Source organism: Phyllostomus discolor, chromosome 9 (assembly GCF_004126475.2).
Source record: "Phyllostomus discolor isolate MPI-MPIP mPhyDis1 chromosome 9, mPhyDis1.pri.v3, whole genome shotgun sequence".
NCBI classification, from domain to species: Eukaryota; Metazoa; Chordata; class Mammalia; order Chiroptera; family Phyllostomidae; genus Phyllostomus; species Phyllostomus discolor.
In genome coordinates this window covers 42,985,746-43,005,169 of record NC_040911.2, presented here as the reverse complement: position 1 = coordinate 43,005,169, position 19,424 = coordinate 42,985,746, and the positions used below count along the sequence as shown (strand labels likewise).

Below are 19,424 nucleotides of genomic sequence, written 5' to 3'. Positions count from 1 at the left end.
TATCAGGATCATAGTTATTAACTTTTGCTGTTCATCCTCCCGTTTTCAAGTTACCCTTCACATTTAACTAAAATAATTAAAAGGAACAGTATCCTTTCAGTTTCCATGAAAAGTTTAACAGGGTATTATAGTCACATATGGCTACATCCTGTGACATATTATCCACATCCCCAGTGCTGATTTAAGACTATTTATCAGAAGTTAAGAATTTTCTGAATAAGATATTTGGTACTTGTGACATATATTTTAGGAGACAATGTATTTTATCAAAGAAAATGAAATAATAAGCATATTATGATAAATTAAAACTTGCTTCTCATCTATCTCCTATTTCTATCTACCTCCAACTTCTGTCACAGCTTCTATTTTTTTGTCTCTTCAATTTAGCGTAAGATAGGATATTCTTGTTCAAAATTGCTCTGAAATAGGGAAAAAGAGAGAGAGAGAATTTTTTTTTAAAAAAATGTAAGAAATGAAGGAGGCTGGGAGTAGGGAGAGAGAAAAAATATATTTTATTTCTAAAATAGTTACTGTTCTGAGAATCTTTTCGAATAGTAATGAGATAGTATCTTTATCTTCAATAATCCAAATAAATCTTTTAAAAAGTTTTAATGTTTTTGCATATCTAGCTAGATTTCTTTTCACCACCCCACCCTCTCTTTATCAAAAGCTAATAATTTCAGTAGTTCAGTGAAAAGTTGACCATCAAAGCCACACAGATGAAGGAAGATTTTTAAAACATCTTCCAAATATTTTCCTGGCTAGTCACTAACACAGAGACAGCGGTATAGTGTTTTGTGCTATATGAATAATATCCCCACATCAGGTTGAAGGTAATGAGACAAAAATTGCTATACACTAAGAACCTGTATGGTTATAAGGCCTCACCAGGGTACCTGTGCCTGAAAGGTTAAATGCTAACTCTTTGGAAATTCATGGAAATTCTCAGTAAGTGAGTTGAGGCAGAAATTGATGCACACATTCCATTTTCCTCAAGGATCAAATAAAAACAAAATGACAAAATGAAACAAAAATTTATACCTTGGGGAAAATACTCCTTTTTAAGGGGAACAGAATCATTTCACAGGGTATTGGACTATTTTGCTTTCAGTATTTTAAAACTTATTTCTCTCTTGGGTTGGGGGCAAGTTCTTTTTGTCTTTAGAGTAATAATTGCAGTGTACTTTTTGCCACATGTCAATTTTTTCCCCATACGCCAAGTCAGATGCCAAGTTAGTGATCAGTGTCATGTTTTAGTTTTATACCACAAGTGCCCTCCAGTACCCTGATGCATGGCACCAGTGAAACAAGTGTGTACAGAGAATCACAGATGCATTTCTGTCTACTCACAACTGTTCATGTTGCAACAGCGGCACCATCTCCACCCTATGATATCACTTGTCTTGAAAGTTTTCGTGACTCCATGGTTCTTGGATGGAAGCAACCAGATAAGAGTGGCGGAGCTGAAATTACTGGCTATTATGTGAACTATCGTGAGGTAATTGATGGGGTACCAGGACGGTGGAGAGAAGCCAACATCAAAGCTGTCAGTGAGGAGGCATATAAGGTAAGCATGTGACTTCTGTAGTGTGGAATGCCACATATATGATGACATACATGCGCATATATACATATGCATGCACATGCCCAGAACCTTGTAATGATTCATGTCATTTTTCCAGTGTCTGTTGCCTGCAATCACATGACTTTTGTAAAGAATGTATGAAGATAAATAGAAGTAGTTTTGCTGACCAGGGAGCATGTATATTTTCTGGTTCATACACATAAACATAATTTCTTAGAATGTTTACTATGAAATGTATACTTACTGTGAAAACTAGTATTTTTTACAAAAATTAACTCACAAAATTTCTGTAACAAATATGCCACTAGTTTCAAGAGTCTCAGAATCCAAATGACCCTGGGTTTTTTAACTTTCAATGTCCAAATCACAAAGAATAAAGGGAAATGGGCTTCCTGGCCAGACTCAGCTTGCCACCTGTTAAGTGTCCCTCATTACAGTGGTTCTGAGGGCCACAAAGTGGGCTTCCTGTCTCAGCCCACCTCAGAGCACAGACCCTGTGGGGTCCCACAATGCCGCGATTCCATAACACACACAGAACCCTAGGCCTGCAAGAACAGGGCCAGGCCTTGGAAACCATGCTTTCCACAACTCAAAGCTACACTCCTTTAACTTAACATTTAAAATTTACTATCACACACGTACTGAGAATACATAAAACAAAATCGTATTTTGAAGATTCTTCCATGTTGGTGTACATACCTATGACTTCATTACTGTGTGGTACTAGTTATATGACCATCTCACAATATACTTTACCATTCAATTATTAACTGGCATTTGGGCATTTTTGCATTTTTGGTTACATTAAATATTGTAGCTATGAATATTTTTGTACAGGCATACCTCAATTTGTTGTGCCACTTTATTGCACTTCACAGATATTGTGATTTTTTACATATTGAAGGGAAGACCCTCCACCAGCAAAATGATTATAACTTGCTTTATTGCAGTGGTCTCGAACCCAACCCCCAGTATCTCGGAGGCATGCCTCTTGACCCATATGTACACTAGTGTCTTAGGTTACTACCTAAAAGTAGAATTGCTCGGGCAGAGAGTCTTCTTTATCTTCAACTTTACTAGATCATTCTCTGCTGTTTTTCTAGAATACAAGAATTACCACTGTTTTACATCCTTCCAGCACTTGGTATATTTACATATTTTCAACATGGTTTTGACAATCCGGATGTCAAATGAGTGTGAACGTCTTTTTTTCTGTATTTAGTGCATTTCAAAATCTTCTTTTCTGACATGGCTGTTCAAGGCTTTTGCCCATTTTCCTAACGAGCTTTGTGGCAGACTTGTGAAGTTCCTTTTATATTTTGAAGTACAAATTCTTGTTAGTTAGGTAAGTAGGTATATTTTCTTTCACTCAGTGGCTAGTCTTTTCCTTTCCTTATGATAAACTACACTAATTTTAATATCAAATTTATTGTAGTCAGCCGTGGCTTGGTGGCTCCTCTGGCTGGAGCATTGTCCCATACACCAAAAGGCTGTAGGCTTGATTCCTCGTCAGTACACATATCTACGAGTGTGTGGTTGTGGCTTTGACCCCTAGCCAGGGACATGTACAGACGGCAACCGATTGATGTTTCTCTTTCTCTCTCTGTCTCCCTTCCTCTCTCTTTAAGATCAATAAAAACATATCCTCAGGTGTGGATTAAAAAAATTTATTGTAGTCAGGTTGACCAACATTTGCTTTGTCATTAATGATTTCTGTGCCTTTTCTTTCTTTTCTTTCCTTTCTTTTTCTTTTTTTTTTTTAAGAAATGCCTTTTAGTTCAGGGATCCTTAAAGTCCTGGTCCTAGCTTTGTGACTGGGGCCAATTACTTAACTCCAAGGTATCATCTTCTTCCTCTGTGAGATGATCTCATATGTCCTTATATCTGGAAAATATCATTATAAAAGAAAGACAGAAGGAAGGAATGGAGGAAGGAAGGAAGGAAGGAAGGAAGGAAGGAAGGAAGGAAGGAAGGAAGGAAGGAAGGAAGGAAAGAAGGAAGGAAGGAAGGAAGGAAAAGAGGAAGGAAGGTAGACAAAGGGGAAAGGCCTTCTCTTTTCCAGGGTCATAGAGATGTTGTACTAGATTATATTCTAAAAGCTTTACAGCTTGCCATTTAAATCAGTAATTCACCTATAAACATTGTGTAGGATGTGAAGTAAGGGTCAAAATTCATTTTCCCGCCTATGTGGATATTCAGTTGTCCCAGCATCATATATTGAAGTTTGTCCTTTCTCAAAATTCTGCTAGGCTATCTGTATCATATATCAAGTTTCCTTATATGTATGTGTCTGTTTCTCTATTTTGTCTCACTCACTCCAATGTCTATTCTGTTCCACTGGTCTATTTTTCTACCACTAGCCCAGTATTACATTCACTTAATTATTTTAGCTTTACTATAGATTTGATAACTGGCAGATCAAGTCCTACCTGCTTATTTTTCCTCAACCAGGGTTAGCCTTAGCCCTTTACACTTTGATATAAAGTGCAGAATTAGGTTACCAAATGTTACCAAAAAAAAGAGACAAACAAAAGGAAACACAATAAACAAAGTTAAAAATGAAAATGTATTAGAATTCTGATTGTGAATACACTGAATCTGTAAATAAATTGAGGAATAACTGACATCTTTAAAATAGTGAGTCTTCTAACTTATGAACACATTTCCCTTCATTCATTTTGGTCTTCCTTAAAGTCCCGATAAAGTTTTATGATTCTCTACAGAAGCCTTGCTCATTATTGTTTATTTATCTATGGATACCATGTATTTTCAGTGTTATCTTAAATGGTATATCATTTTGTTGCTGGATTAGAGAAGTATAACTAATTTTTATAAATTGATTTTGCATATCACTGTACCAACTTTTCAGTTTTGGACTCGCCCAATTTTAACATAAAATGTCCTATGTCCTTGGGACCCTGTACTCCCAGGAACACTGGTATGGTTGGTCACAGTAACTGGGCCCCAAAGCAACCCTCGAACCTCTAAATAAAGTACTTTTAGATTCAAGTTTTCTATATCATGGTTTTCCCATAATTCAAAATAATTTTTCTTCTTAAAGGGAGTGTGTGTGTGTTTGTATTTAACCAAAAAGAATGTTTATGTCATTCTGCTACTATAATATATAGCCATTATATTCTACTTGTACTCTAACTAACTGATAAGACAAGCGCACTTGTGGGTGACCTTATGACTTCATGAGCAAATGGGATGTAGACTGGCTCGTAGATATATATTTGTCTTGGCTTAAATAATACAATAGGTAAGCTTTGTTAACTCAGCTATTTCCATCAGTACCTCCATTTATTAAGCTTTTTTAATGTTTAAAGGATTGTTTATAGTCCATGGGTTTTTCACACTAACACATTCCATCATTTCTATTTTGCAGGTGTGTTCACATTTATTATTTTATTACCTACATTTACTCTCACGACAACCCAATTCCTACTGAAAAGTATAGAAAACATTAGGTCATTAATTAAAGAGCAGAAACATTACAAGAATTTGAATTTTTTGATATCTAGCCTAGAATTCATTTCATTTTTATCTGTACATGCATTAGTTTTCTACTGCTGCATAACAAATTACCATAAACCTTGTGGCTTCAAATAACCCTTGTGTGCTATATCACAATTTCCACAAGTCAGGAATCTAGGCACATCTTAGCTGGGTCCTCTGCTCAGGGTTTCACAAGGCTGCAATCTAGGAGTCAGCAGGGCTGCATTCTCCTCTTGAGCTCCAACCCCAAGCTCATCCAGGTTGCTGGCAGGACTGAGTTCCTTTCCACTGTGGGTCTGAAGCTGCCCTTCTCCCAATGCAAGGGGTTAAGCAGTTCTCAAAACAGTTTGCTTCTTCAAGGCCATTGAGATAGTTTTTCTTCAGGAAGTTTCCAGACCCTATTTTAGGAGTTTCTATCTGATGAAGTCAGTCCTTTTGAAAAATTAATTATTTTTCCCATGTGTTTCTCCTTTATTCTTACCCTGCTAAGAATAAACACTTCGCTCACAACAGGTGGGTGTCCTACATTTAACTCTATTCTGACACTATCTACCCGGAGGTAGAATCAGATCCCACAGGTTAAGGGTTTGATCCCACAAGAGTGCCCCTTTCCCCATTTGAGATGCCAGGGCTGAGTCCAGGTTGTTACTTACTAGACTAACAGGGTTGTGTTGTTTGTTTGTTTGTTTGTTTGTTTTTACACAAGAATATAGCTCAGGAACAGCCAGATGGAAAAGATGCATAGGGTAAGGTATATGGAATGGGGCAAAGAGCTTTCAAGCTTTCTCCAGAGTGCCAGTCTCCCAGCACCAACCTGGAAGCTCTCTGAACCCTTTTTGGGTTTTTTATGGATACTTCATTACATAGGCAGGAGTGAAGAAATCATTGGCTAAACTCACTCTGGCCCCTCCCCTTTCCCCACCCTCCCCAAGCCACCACAGGAAGATCGCAGTGGTGCTACTGAAAATTCCAACTCTCTAATCATGTTTGTTTCCCTAGCAACCAGCCCAGATACTTAGACTACCTAGGGGCTTCCCCAAAGTCACTTTGTTAATATAACAAAAGAACTTTTATGCTTGTGTCACTTAGTAAAATACCAAAAGTTTTAGGAGGTCTGTGCTAGGAATGGTGACAAAGACCAAATATATATTTTTATTATTAATTACAATATTGTAGTCAGGCCCACCAAGGATAATCTAGCTCCCTTTGACTAACTCAAATAACTAATTAGGGACCTTAATCATTGCGCTGGCCAAAAAGTTCATTTGGTATTTTCCATAAGATGGCTCCAGTAGCCCTTAGTTATCTTTAACTTCATTCAAAACAGTTTTGTTAGATTGTATCGTGACAGCTGTCATATCAACGTCATTTAAAAAACCTTGTGAAAATTGGTGAATTTTTGTGTAGCCATTTTAATATTGAAGATGGAGGAAAATATGCAATGTTTTTTCACATAATATGCTTTATTTCAAGAAAGGTAAAAATGCAACTGAAATGCAAAAAAATGCAAATGTTAGTGCAGTGGATGAAGAAGGTGCTGTGTGAATGTGTCAAAAGTGGTTTGCAAAGTTTTTTGCTGGATGATGCTCCATGGTCAGGTTGACCAGCTGAAGTTGATAAGCAATCAAATCAAGACATTGATTAAGAACAATCAACACTATACCACATGGGAGATAGCTGACATACTGAAAATATCCAAATCGATAGTTATTGGTGAAAATGAAAAATGTGTCTTTGATTTTACAAAAAACACATATGGACTTTTTGGCCAACTCAATACATCTGAAATACACTTCCTCCTTTGCTATATGATGTAACATAACCTCAGGACTGATATTTCAATACCCTTGCCATATTCTATTGGCTAGAAGCAGGTCACATATTTCACCCACACTCAGGAAGAGGAGATTAATGACAAAAAGGTATGACTCACTGCGGGTCATTCTAGAGGGTATCTTACACAGGAGGCAAATAAATAAAATGGTGAACAATTAGAAAAAACAAACCCGAAACATTCACTCTCTGGTATGTTCATGTTGCAGATTAGCAACTTGAAGGAAAACACAGTGTATCAGTTCCAAGTGGCAGCCATGAACATTGCTGGGTTGGGAGCGCCCTCGGCAGTGAGTGAGTGCTTCAAATGTGAAGAATGGACCATTGCTGTTCCAGGTAAACCGTGAAGAACCGTGTTTCAGCACTGACACTCAGGTTTCCTCCAATAGAACCTACAGCTTGGAGCTGAATTTGAGTGCTATATAGACAAGTTCTAAGGGAAATAAATTATCTTGGTCCTTCATATTTATGTAAAATATTTTTACAATGCTATTAAATAATAGGCACCAATATAAAACTGAGTACAGATTTCTTATGCTTGTATTTCAAATAAATCCTACAGGCCCCCAGCTCAGCCTCTGCACAGAGGAGGGTTGACAGAAGCAATGCAATTTGAGTGCCGATGATCATTTAAAAGGAATTCCAGTTGTTGCTTATGCTCCTTAAAGGCCATTAAAGGGAATCCAATTCATATGACACAGTGAAATTTCTCAAAAACTTCTTCTGTATTCTTAGTTCTCATGCATTCCCCCACTGTTCAGGAGCCTCCCATTTGTCAACCAAAATCTCTTTCCGGAATCAGGCACTGTGAACTTAACATGCCTGTCTAAGACTTAAGTCTCCACTTACCTCTTTCTACTTACTTCTCCAGGCATCCATCTCTCTCTCTCCCTCCCTCCCTCCCCGCCCCACACTTTTTCCCAACTCTGTAACATAATAAAGATCCTGGAACCAGACTGGAAATACTGTCCTTTGGCTGGGGCTGGAAAGAAGAAGATGGGAGAAGGCAAAAACATTTACCTATGCTTTTAACTCTCACATAGCTTCAGCACTGAACAAATTTAAACATTGAATACAAACTTACTAAACTTTTAAGATTCAGAGTTGCAACATTAATGTATTTGGTGGATGGTTTTCTTTTGCTTTAAATGGTACTAACTTCAGAGACCCAAATGCTTTAGTGCCACAGGATAACTAAATACTCCCACCTGGGGTTAATATTCAACATGCATAGCAACTGTTATGACACTAGCATCAACCACCTTAGGACACCAGGCCATACTGGGCATACCGGGTGGGCCCAGCCCTGCCCCAGTGCCACCCACCTCCTGTATTTGAAAACTAGTGCTCTTGGAGAACTATCATTTGGCCTTTAATTAGTGAATATCCATCTGCATCACTTCTCCATCCAGTGTGAGGACAATAATTACAAGATAAACTTAAAAGAAGTTGAAGTGTTTATTCAACTTCAGTAAATACAAGAGGCAAATACATGCCTTTCTTTGCACCTCCTTGAATCCAGCTGATACTTGTTAAGTTCTTTGTCACCTACACAAAAGCGGATTTGTTTTTAAATTCTTGCAATTCCTGAATAGAGTTAAAATGGGAGTGCCTGGAGACCAAGACATTTTGCTCAGACCTGTGGAAACTGTTTTGATGGAAAGATACAGTTCGCAAAAGAGGTTGCAGGATGAGAGCTCTGAATTCAGAGGAGAAGTGAAGGGGACAGTCCTCTAGGCCATGACGTCTCGTTTCTCAGATCCACCCTGGACTCACTGAGTGGTGTGGGGCAAGCCGTAACTCAAGAAAGCTCTTACAGAAGAGACCGTTAAGAATGTTTTGTCATTCCTTTGTTTTACAGATGAAGAGACTAAGACTTGGGTTAAATGATACTCAGAAGGTCACTCAGGTAGAAAGTGGCAGTTAAGATTGGAAACTAAGCCTTCTTATTCCTAGACAAGAGGGACTAGGAAGCAGCATAATCACGTTCCTTCTCATTGAGCAGAGGTGGTGTTACCTGTCTGGCTGCCTCACTAGGTTCTGAGGATGACACAAGAAAATAGTCATAGAAGCCCTTTGCAAAACAGAACATGTCACATCCAGCATAAACTATTGGTGCTATTATTCAAACCTATTTCCACACAAGGTGTCATCAGAGGACAAGGATGACACATATTTGTGACTCTTAAGCCAAGGTAAAATGCCCAACAAATATTAAACTATCAATTGCAAAGCAAAGCAAAGCAAAGCACATAGCAGTCTGTACTTACAGTTGGCCCTCAGGCCACTATGAGTCAGATCAGGTCATTTTGCTTGGCTGGTTAGAAATCAGTTGTTAATTTTTTTAAGGAAAATAAATAAATGTATCACCTGCATAGCAGCTGGTGGTCATGCAAAGATAAATCACTTAGTAATTTGGACTCTCCCAAGAGTACAAAGAACGTACATGCAGGGAGGACATTCCGGCTTTCTTCCTTAACAGGCTGATCTAGTTACTTGTCTTCTCTGAGCTTTCTGTTAATTGTCTTAAGAATAAATGAGATAAATGAATGCAAACTACCTAGCAGTGTTTGGCACAGATTCAGGGCCCACAGGATTGAAAGTTCTTTGTAAACCATAAACCATAACTGTAGTTTCTTTTTACCCCTGTGTAGGATTATATGCTTTACAGGAAAAATTTCCTTCCAGTGGAGAGTTATTTTACAATATGTTCTTTTTTACTTTGTAAGAAATATTACTATCATATGCCATAAAATAGAGTTGCTTTCTTCATGCTAATTTGAGACTTGGGAGAATTTTCAGATTATTATCCAAAAGGAACCTGAAACTGAATCTTCAACCAAATTAAGCTGTTCTGATAAAAGATGAGGAACACAGGCCCGAGGACACCCTGAAGGAAACTTTCACCCAGCCTCTGAGGAGTGTCGTGAACAGACCTTCCACCTGCTGCCCATAAGGGTCTTAGTGGGTTGGTGTAGAGCTGTTGAGGAAACTTGATATGAAATGACTACCAAATACCTACTTCCATGGAAATGGTAGATTAAAAAAAAAGAACACCAGCATCAGATTCAGCTGTAAAACCTTAAATGTGGTTCTAGATTTACACATATTTGAGTTATTTTAATCTACATTATGATTTTCATGCACTGGTCTCTCTGTCTTTCTCAGGACCACCGCACAGTCTCAAGTACAGCGAAGTCAGGAAAACTTCCCTGGTTCTGCAGTGGAAGCCTCCCATCCACTCTGGACGGACTCCCGTCACTGGTTACTTTGTGGACATGAAGGAGGCCAAGGCCAGAGATGACCAATGGCGAGGACTCAATGAGGCGGCTATTAAAAACAAATACCTAAGGGTAAGGGGATGCTCATAGTTCGAGAAACCTATTTAAAAAGAAAAAAGGCTCTTCTAATGATACCAACTTTAAGTTAGCAAGGCAAAACAACATCTCTGCTTCTGTCTGGGTCATACATAGGGCTCTTAGTAAGATTTCATTTGGCACTGGTTAGGGTTTAGGGACATTTCTGATACTTAAAACAATTTGGTTGTGTTTAACCTGAATTCCTAGCCTAACTTTGGAAAATATCTACAAGTTCCCTTCTATCTTGTCTTTCCCTTCTGGCCTTCACTTACCTACTTCATGTTTTTGTTACTCACAGCCTTATGACATTTTTATTTACCATTCCTCCAAGGTAACCTTGTTCCTACCTCTAATTTTTTTTTGAAGGTGTTTTTTTTTTTTTATTCGAGGGCCTATTATAATAGGATTCATGCCAGCAAGCCTTTAGCTGCTGATTCTTTTGGGTCTTGCCCTGTCTCACCTAATCTGTTCCCTTATGCTTGTGCTCATGTGAGCTCTTAGAGGCCAGTGGGATGGGTTCACTCAACTCTTGACCTTATCCTCACCCTTACCCATGTCATTGCCTTCCAGATTCTCTAGAGTGTTCAAATTGAACCGGTTTCTAACCTTATCTACCAAAGACTGTTCTGCTAAAGCCACTGAATCTCTCATTTGTACCAAATGGAAATCTCAAAAAAATGTTTTCTTTTATTGTCAGCAGAACCAGAGAACCTGAATCCACAGTAGGGCCTCAGAAACGGGGGCAGTATGATTATAGTTCTCATTACCCAGAATTCAGTGTGGCTTGACCAGACATACAGAAAACCGAAAACTGTATTCAGTGTGCGACCCCATCCATTGGCACAATAGGCCACTGCCTGGAGGGTGGGCATTGGAAGACATTCAAAGTATACCTGGTCTAAATGGTCTCACCCACCAATCTGCCACTATGGACTAAGGTTTATACCATCTGTCAGCTATGCTCTGGAATTAAGGTATTTATAGTCCCCATAAAAGAATGTAAATATATCCTCTAGGAGAAATGACCCTTAAACCCAATACACCATTAACTCAGTTTAGCATATGCCAATGAGCTCTCTACCCCTTACAAAACCTTGAGGAGATAAGGAAAGTCACATTTCATTGGGACAGGTAAAGGTCAAGGAAAGTCTGGAGCCTAGGATGCTGCTTAATTGTTCAGATGAGTCAGGAGGCCTCTAGATGCAACCCCCCAAAGGCCAGTGTGAAATAAAGGACAGACCCATCGTGGATGGCACTGGTAAGTGTTCATGGACAGATGTTCCCTAAATCAGTCTGCCATGGCACAGGCTCCCGAGCCTGAGGGTGGACCTGCCTGAGGTGTAGCAAAGCAAGAGTGAGAAGCTAAACAAAAAGGGCCAAGAGCCACCAAAAAAAAGTGGGCAAGAAGAAATAGAGTTAAAACACATCAAAGAAAAGCTAATGTCACTCATTAAAAAAAAGACAAGAAGGAAAGGCAAATCGAGGGGAGAGAGGAGAAAGAGACTGAGGTGGAGTGTGCGCAAAGGTGAACTTTCTATAAGGAAATTATCTTAGAGTTTATCCAGTTTTCATTGTGAAAATACAATTATTGATTTTTCTGATTATAAAACTGACACATGCTCATGATGAAAAATTCAAACTATAAAGGAATAAAGAAGAAAAACAAAGATATCCTATAATCCCTATATACATTTGATGTAGATTCTCTCTTCCAGATGTCTTATATTCAGAAAAATTTCAAGTCTGAAATGGATAAACAAATGTACATGTTAAAAAGTTTAGTCTGGCAAACATAAGTGAGGATAGGAGACGTAGCTGCACCAAGGGGAGAACTTCAGCACAGTTGCAGCTGGAGCACATGGTTTCTCCTGAAAGCACCCATGTTCACTTCAGCACCAAGTCTCTGGGTCCCCAGAGAGAGTTAACTATGTGTTACTTTGAACCAAAAGGATTGTACCAAACAGAGCTCACTGTTTTCCTCTTACATTGCTAATTACAGCCTGGTGAGACTATAGTGAGAAGGGAGTGAATATCAGAAGTATGGATGACATGGATGGAGAAGGCAAGGGAATGCGATTCCTTTGGAAATTACAAGAAGGGAAAAAATCTAAGAAATATTGATGTGCATAGACTGTGCTTCTCTACTGCTTTAAAGCCAGTAGTCATTGTCACTGTGGCAATGGAAGAGTGGAAGAATGTTATTGTTACCCCACTGACTAGACACTAGGATGTGCATTCACCACCTGTATCATGATGCAAAAATCTGACTCACAGCTACATATTACCTAAGTGACAGGTGCAAATGCAGCAGACACCTGGCAGCTGGTCTATTTTTATCACAACAAGGAAATGTGTCTGTTCCTTTCTGTGAATCCACACTTGCCTGACATTATTTCTAAACAAAAAATTTAAATACATCAAACTCTGTGTATTTAATCAGTACCTACAGTCAATTTCATTTACAGGCCAAAATTTACTTCAAAACTCTATTAGCTGCAGTGAAAGCTAGCACCACATAGTGAAATTCCATCATCATAAACAGAATACAATTAAAGAATTAGATTAAAAACCTAACAATTTAGTATATAGTACCCTCTGTGTGTATTTAATCACAGAAGACCCCAAATAGCCTCAGCAATCTTGAGAAACAAGAAAAAAGTTGGAGGAATTACACTACCTGATATTAAACTCTATTATAAGGCCATAGTAACAAAAACAGCATGGTATTCATACAAGAACAGGCATATAGATCAATGGAACAGAATAAAGAACCCAGAAATAAACCCACACCTTTATGGTCAATTAATATTTGAGAAAGGAGGCAAGAACATACACTGGGATAAAAACAGCCAATTCCAAAAATGGTATTGAGAAAATTGGACACGTATGTGCAAAAAAATGAAACTAGACTTACCTTCTTATACCATGCACAAGAATAAACTCAAAATGGATTAAAGATTTACATGTAGGGCCCAAAACCATAAAAATTCTAAAAGAAAACATAGGCAGTAAACTGACATCACTTTTAGTAATGTTTTTCCTCATATTTCCTCGGGCAATGGAAACAAAGAAAAATAAACAAATGGGACTACATCAAATGAATAAGTTTTTACACAGCAAAGGAAACCATTAACGAAATAAAAAGACAACCCACTGAATGGGAGAACATATTTGCCAATGTTACATCTGATAAGGGGTTAATATCCAAAATTCATAAAGAAGTCATAAAACTCAACACCAAAAAAATAAACAGTTCAATTAAAAACAGGCAAAGGATCTGAATAGGCAGTCTCCATAGAGGAAATACAGATGGCCATTAGGCATATGAAAAGATGCTCAACGTAACTAATCATCAGATAAATGCAAATTAAACCACAATGAGATATCACCTCACATCTGTCATATGGGCTATTATCAATAAGTCAACGAGCAACAAGTGTTAGCCAGGGTGTGGAGGACAGAGAACTCCAGTGCACTGTTGCTGGGAATGCAGATTGGTGCAGCCACTGCGGAAAACAGTACGGAGTTTCCTCAAAAAATTAAAATAGAACTGCCTTATGACCCAGTGATTACACTTTTAGGAAAGTATCTAAAGAAACCCAAAACACTAATTCAAAAGAATGTATACACCCCTACATTCATTGCAGCATTATTTATGATAGCCAAGATTTGGAAGCAGCCCAAGTGCCTATCAATAGGTGAGTGGACAAAAAAGCAGGGGTGCATTTACACAATGGAATACTACTCAGCTATAAAAAAGAGGGGAATCTTATCTTTTGTGACAGCCTGGATCGACCTCGAGAGTGTTATGCTGTGTGAAATAAGTCAAAGAAAGACAAATACCATATGATTTTACTTATATGTGGAATCTAATGAGCAAAATAAAAAAATAGAAATAAACTCGCAGATAAAGAAAGCAGACTGTCAGCTGTCAGAGGGGAGGAGGAATGAGGGGCTGGGTGAAAAAGGTGAAGGGATTAAGCAAAACAAATAAACAAACAAAAACCCTCATAGAAACAGGCAACAGTTTGGTGATTACCAGAGGGAAAAGGGGGTGGAGGGAAGTCAAAGAGGATAAAGAGGGAATGACTGGTGACAGGAAAAGATTGACTTCACACGGTGAACACACAATACAACACACAGATGATATATTATAGAATTATACACCTGCAGCCTATATAGTTTTATTAAACAATGTGGCCCCAATAAATTCAATAAAAAGTTGTTTAAAAGAAAAATATTTGCATATAAATTCACCCATGCAGTTCAAACCTCGTTGTTCAATGTTCAACTGGAAATCATTATTACAGCGGAAGAGCACTTCTGTTTAAATGACACAAAACACCCATTGCATTTATACCTGTTTCTTCCAGGTGCAAGGCCTCCAGGAGGGTGTCAGCTATGTGTTCCGTGTCCGAGCCATCAACCAGGCAGGTGTTGGCAAGCCATCTGACCTTGCTGGGCCTGTTGTGGCAGAAACTCGTCCAGGTGGGCCTTTGCTCTTTCATTACAATTAATCTCATCTATGTAACATATCAAAGTGACATTCAACCTAGCTTTCTCTGCTTTTCCTAGTTTTCAAAATTATCACTATATGTCTATTTGAATAATTGATCAGTATGACTTAAGCCATGACAATCATTTACCATATCATAGGAGCCTCAGGACAGGGGTGAGCCAGGTTTGAAGTGGTCCAAGGCTATTCTGGTTTTTAGTTAAAAACAGGAATGTTCTTGATCAAATTATGGGTCTTGGACTGACTGTTTCAAGCCTACATTCCTGGGATGTTATTTCTGATATATTGTGGCCATAAAGTCCCACAAGAATATTTTTCCAATCATAGGGAAAGCTGGAACAGTGGTTAGCAAGATTTTTAAAATTATGTTGAACCAGAAGTCAGCAAACTTTTTCTGTGAAGGGCCAGGCAGTAAATATTTTTGTGTCTATGGCCATATGTTCTTGTTGCAAAATTCAACTATGACACAAAATCAGCCATAGACAATACATAAACTAGTGAGCATGGCTATGTTCCCATACAACTTTCTTGTGCACATTATATACATTATATAATACAATGTGTTATATACATTATAACATTTGAATTTTAAATAATTTCACAGGCCCTGAAATATTAGTCTTCTTTTTATTCTTTACAACTGTTTAAAAATGTGAAAACCACTCTTAGCCCACAAACCATAGTTTGCTGAGCCCTGGATTAAACCAACAGCACTCCTAACTGAATGATGTGTGCAGTTGAGGCAGCCCTCACTTCCCAGCTTTAGGAGATGCCATGATTGGACTAGGGAAGACAGTCTTTTCCTTTGTTATGGGGACAAAGTTTATAGTGTTCACTGCAAATAGTTTCAAAGCATTATATAATAATTTGTTTTCTCATGTAACCTCTGTTACTTTTCAAAGCTATACATTTCAGTTCATTAAAGTTGCATAAAAGAAAGTGCTGGAAATGAGAGAGGATTAAAAAATATTAACCAGTTATTTTAAATTTAGAGTCATTCTAGTCCAAGCACTTTCACTTAAATTTATCCCTATTTTCATATAGAAATAAAGAGCAGATAAGTAATATAGCACTATTTTTATGATGAGAAAAGAATGTAAACAGAAAACTCTTCTATCATTTTATGTTATATGAAAAGTACATCAAATGTATCTTTTGAGGAACTATTTATCCCCTTCATTTTATTACTTCATAACCTGCTTTCAACTACTGTTATAACTACACTCTAGAGCTAGGTGGGACAGAGGTGACCTTCTTATGCCAAAGTGTGGTAGGTGTGTCTGGCCAGAGTGCCATACCTCATATAAGTTGTCTTTGAAAAATGTTATAAGAAAACATAAAAATGCCAGGAACATATATGCCAGGTAAAAAGTAACACACAAAGATATCAGCACACATGTTCCTATAGAAATCAGGCCCTTCACGTGCCAACTGTGAAAAAATATAAGGTGGCAAATGGACATGTAAAAGGACCCAACTGCAGAGTCTACCACTGTAAAAAGAATATTTAAATTACTATACGTAAACTCTTAATCTAGTCATGGGTAAATTAAAAGCACACTTTAAGCAGTAGAATCCAAGTTTGATCAACTGAAGAAAGCTTAAATTGATTTATTATTTTCTCACCAGTAGCCTCAGAATGGCAGGTGACCATGCATGACATAACATAGTCTTCACTATGAAGACTTTCCTTCCCAAAAGGATCTGCTGTTGAGCTCTGGGCTAGAGTTTTGTTTCATTGATCAGGAATAAGATGCCAAAAGTCATTTTTTGTGACCATTCCATTCCTAGAACATAACTATGAACAACAGCTACAGACATTAACACACTAAACAGCACCAGAGTAACCCACTTCGGAACCACTGGACCACAGCCTAGAAAAGAATCCTGGGCTGCACAGAATCAAAATGTTTTGCCATGAAGGAGCATTAAGGCCTAGGAGACACTTGGACTTGATCCCTATGCCGCAGGCACATTTATTCTTGCAACATGTATTTCTTCAGATGCTGTGTGGGCACCAGGAGTAAAGTCATGTGACATTTGTCATGTATACTAGGCGTATAATCTAGTGAAAAAGCCAGAGCTTACAACATGGTGCAATGAGAGCTAGATAGATGTTCATAAAATATTTCCCACAGCTGAATAGGCTATAAAGCTAGGTATTAAGTTTTTCTAACTCCTTGTAAAAACTTATATGAAGCCTAAGGTTGTCTGTATGTATCAGTTTTGTTAAATACTAATATATTACTTTTACCCAGGTATTTATTTTACGTTAGAATGGATGAGAAGAGGGTGGAAGGCATGTTATCAATTTAAAGATTTGGGACATGAAACTCAGAGGGCTATTTCAGAACAACATCTTTTAGAATGCATTATTAAAATTTCTGATAGAAAATAAAGCTTGTCATGTAACAGCAAACCTCAAATATATCTAACAGGACACCTCAAGTGTAATCTGAATTCCAGTTAAAAGCAACCACTGAGGTTGATAGGATCATTGGTCTTCCTTTGATGTCAGCAAACATATCAGCAGAAATAGCTCGGCCACTGCCACAAAGTCTAATACTGCTGGTAATGAGGACCCGGAAAATGGACTAAGTGTGTCATGCTCTACCAAGAAATCTTTTAGCTAAAAATGCCTATAAGAAGTATAAATTGAAAAATATTTAGTGTATATTTGTTGGTCATAAAAGTCACTTTTATTCTTGATAGTTGATATTTATCAAGCATTATCTGTGTTTATTGAATCAGGCCTGGTATGTAGTTGGAGGCTAGGTGAGCCAGATCAGACAGAAGACAAGAAAGGGACCTGCCAAGGTGTCACAGGTGATCTAGAGGGCAACAAATGACTGACAGACAGTACAAGCTGCAGGTGTTCTTACCAGAGAAACATCAGTGGGCCAGAGACGTCAGGTGATGGGCAAAAGAACCCAGATGCAAGGCAGAGTCCCAAGCAAGAACTGGGTTACTGGAAGTTAGGACTCGGTCATCTGGAACAAGGCAGATTAGAAGAACACAGCATCAGACAAAACAATGACTTGGAACTGGGTCGACAACCTACTATCCAAACCCAGTTTCTAAAAACTGGTTAGTAATAGAACCTGGTAAGGCTGAGAATGCAAATGTGTGCCCAGTGGCCTAGCGGCGGAGTGTTAAAGGATTCTGAAGGAGGAAGCCAAGGTCACTATTGAAGATTAGGTTAACTAATTTAGAAAACTGCTCTTGTATTTGCTTGATATCTGATCTCTCTCGCCCATTAAAACAGGAGTTATCAACCTTGGCTGTGCATTGGAATCATGCCAAGAACTTTCTGAAATACTGACTGCATTCCATTCTCCATTCCAGGCCAATTATATCAGAATCTCTAGTACTGGGCCTGGGCATTCGGTCATTTTTTTGTTTGTTTGTTAGCTCCTTGAGTAATTATAGTGTGACACCAGCTTGTAAACTGTGTATTAGACTGAGCTCCTTCAAAATAGGAGCTGTCTTTTCTCTATATGCATTGAGAACCTGGTACCTGGTATGTAGTAGTCATTTATTAAATGAAAAAAAATAATGACTACCATGTTGTAGCCAGTAAGTGAAAGTCTGTTTTGAAGCCACAGCATTATCACTTAACTCTAGAAACCTCGTGGTGAACACCCTGCTTATGAAGGGTGAGCTAGAGAGAAGCATCCATGGGGCTACAGTGAGGAACCAATGTGGGGAGTTAGCCAGCGGTCCTCATCTTGAATGCAGGGGAGCCCGGTATTTCTTGTGACTGATTACATTAATTCACTTCCATCTGCTTCTATTCTGTCTCACTCCCCAGTTTTTTAAACGTCATACATGCTCACACACATGCTTGCACCAAGAAAGATAAATAATTAAATAATTAAACCTTATATAAAATAAAACAAACAAAACAGAAACAAACTTAGATACAAAGTGATGGTTGCCAGATGGGAAGGGGATTCTGGTGCTGAATGAAAAAGGTGAGGGGATTACAAAGTATAAATTAGCAGTTACAAAACCACCATGGGGACGTAAAGTACAGCATAGGGAACAGAGTCAATAATATTGTAACAACTGTGTATGGTGCCATGTGGGTACTACACTTACCAGGGTGATCACTTAGTAAGTTTTATAAATGTCTAATCACTGGGGTGTACACCTGAAACTAATACAATATTGCATATCAAGTGTAATTGAAACAAAATTTAAAAGCTCATAAAACTGACCTATTAATGCTGATGTAAAAGACTAAAGTATATGAGAAAGAATTCTCATATCAGATTATGAAATGTATGGGAAGATAAACAGTTTTCTGTGATTTTTATTTTAGCTTTTTCATTTTATTTTTTTAACCTTTTTTTTTAAGAGAGGAGGTAAAAATAAGACAGGATTAGTTTCCAAAAGTTTATTTTCACCCTGGGTAATGGCAAACCTAGAGGGGCCATTAAAAAGCCACTCCATTGAGCGCGGGCTGGGAACCAAAGTGTCCCAGGTTCGATTCCCAGCCAGGGTACATTCCTGGATTGCAGGCCATAACCCCCAGCAACCGCACATTAATGTTTCTCCTCTCTCTCTCTCTCTCTCTCTGTCTCCCTCCCTTCCCTCCCTAGAAAAAATAAATAAATAAAATCTTAAAAAA

General features: G+C 38.1%; 1 protein-coding gene across 4 annotated transcripts in view; it reads left to right on the top strand.

Moving 5' to 3' along the window:
- The window catches only part of MYOM1 (myomesin 1), a 142,026-nt gene that overhangs the window by 77,855 nt on the left and 44,747 nt on the right, over positions 1-19,424 (top strand). For all 4 annotated transcript variants that reach the window (XM_028524763.2, XM_036009254.1, XM_036009255.1 and 1 more), the window contains 4 exons: positions 1,371-1,567; positions 7,126-7,252; positions 10,085-10,269; positions 14,649-14,763. In XM_028524763.2, the coding sequence (XP_028380564.2) occupies positions 1,371-1,567; positions 7,126-7,252; positions 10,085-10,269; positions 14,649-14,763 (624 nt within the window). The remainder of the gene's footprint in view (positions 1-1,370; positions 1,568-7,125; positions 7,253-10,084; positions 10,270-14,648; positions 14,764-19,424) is intronic.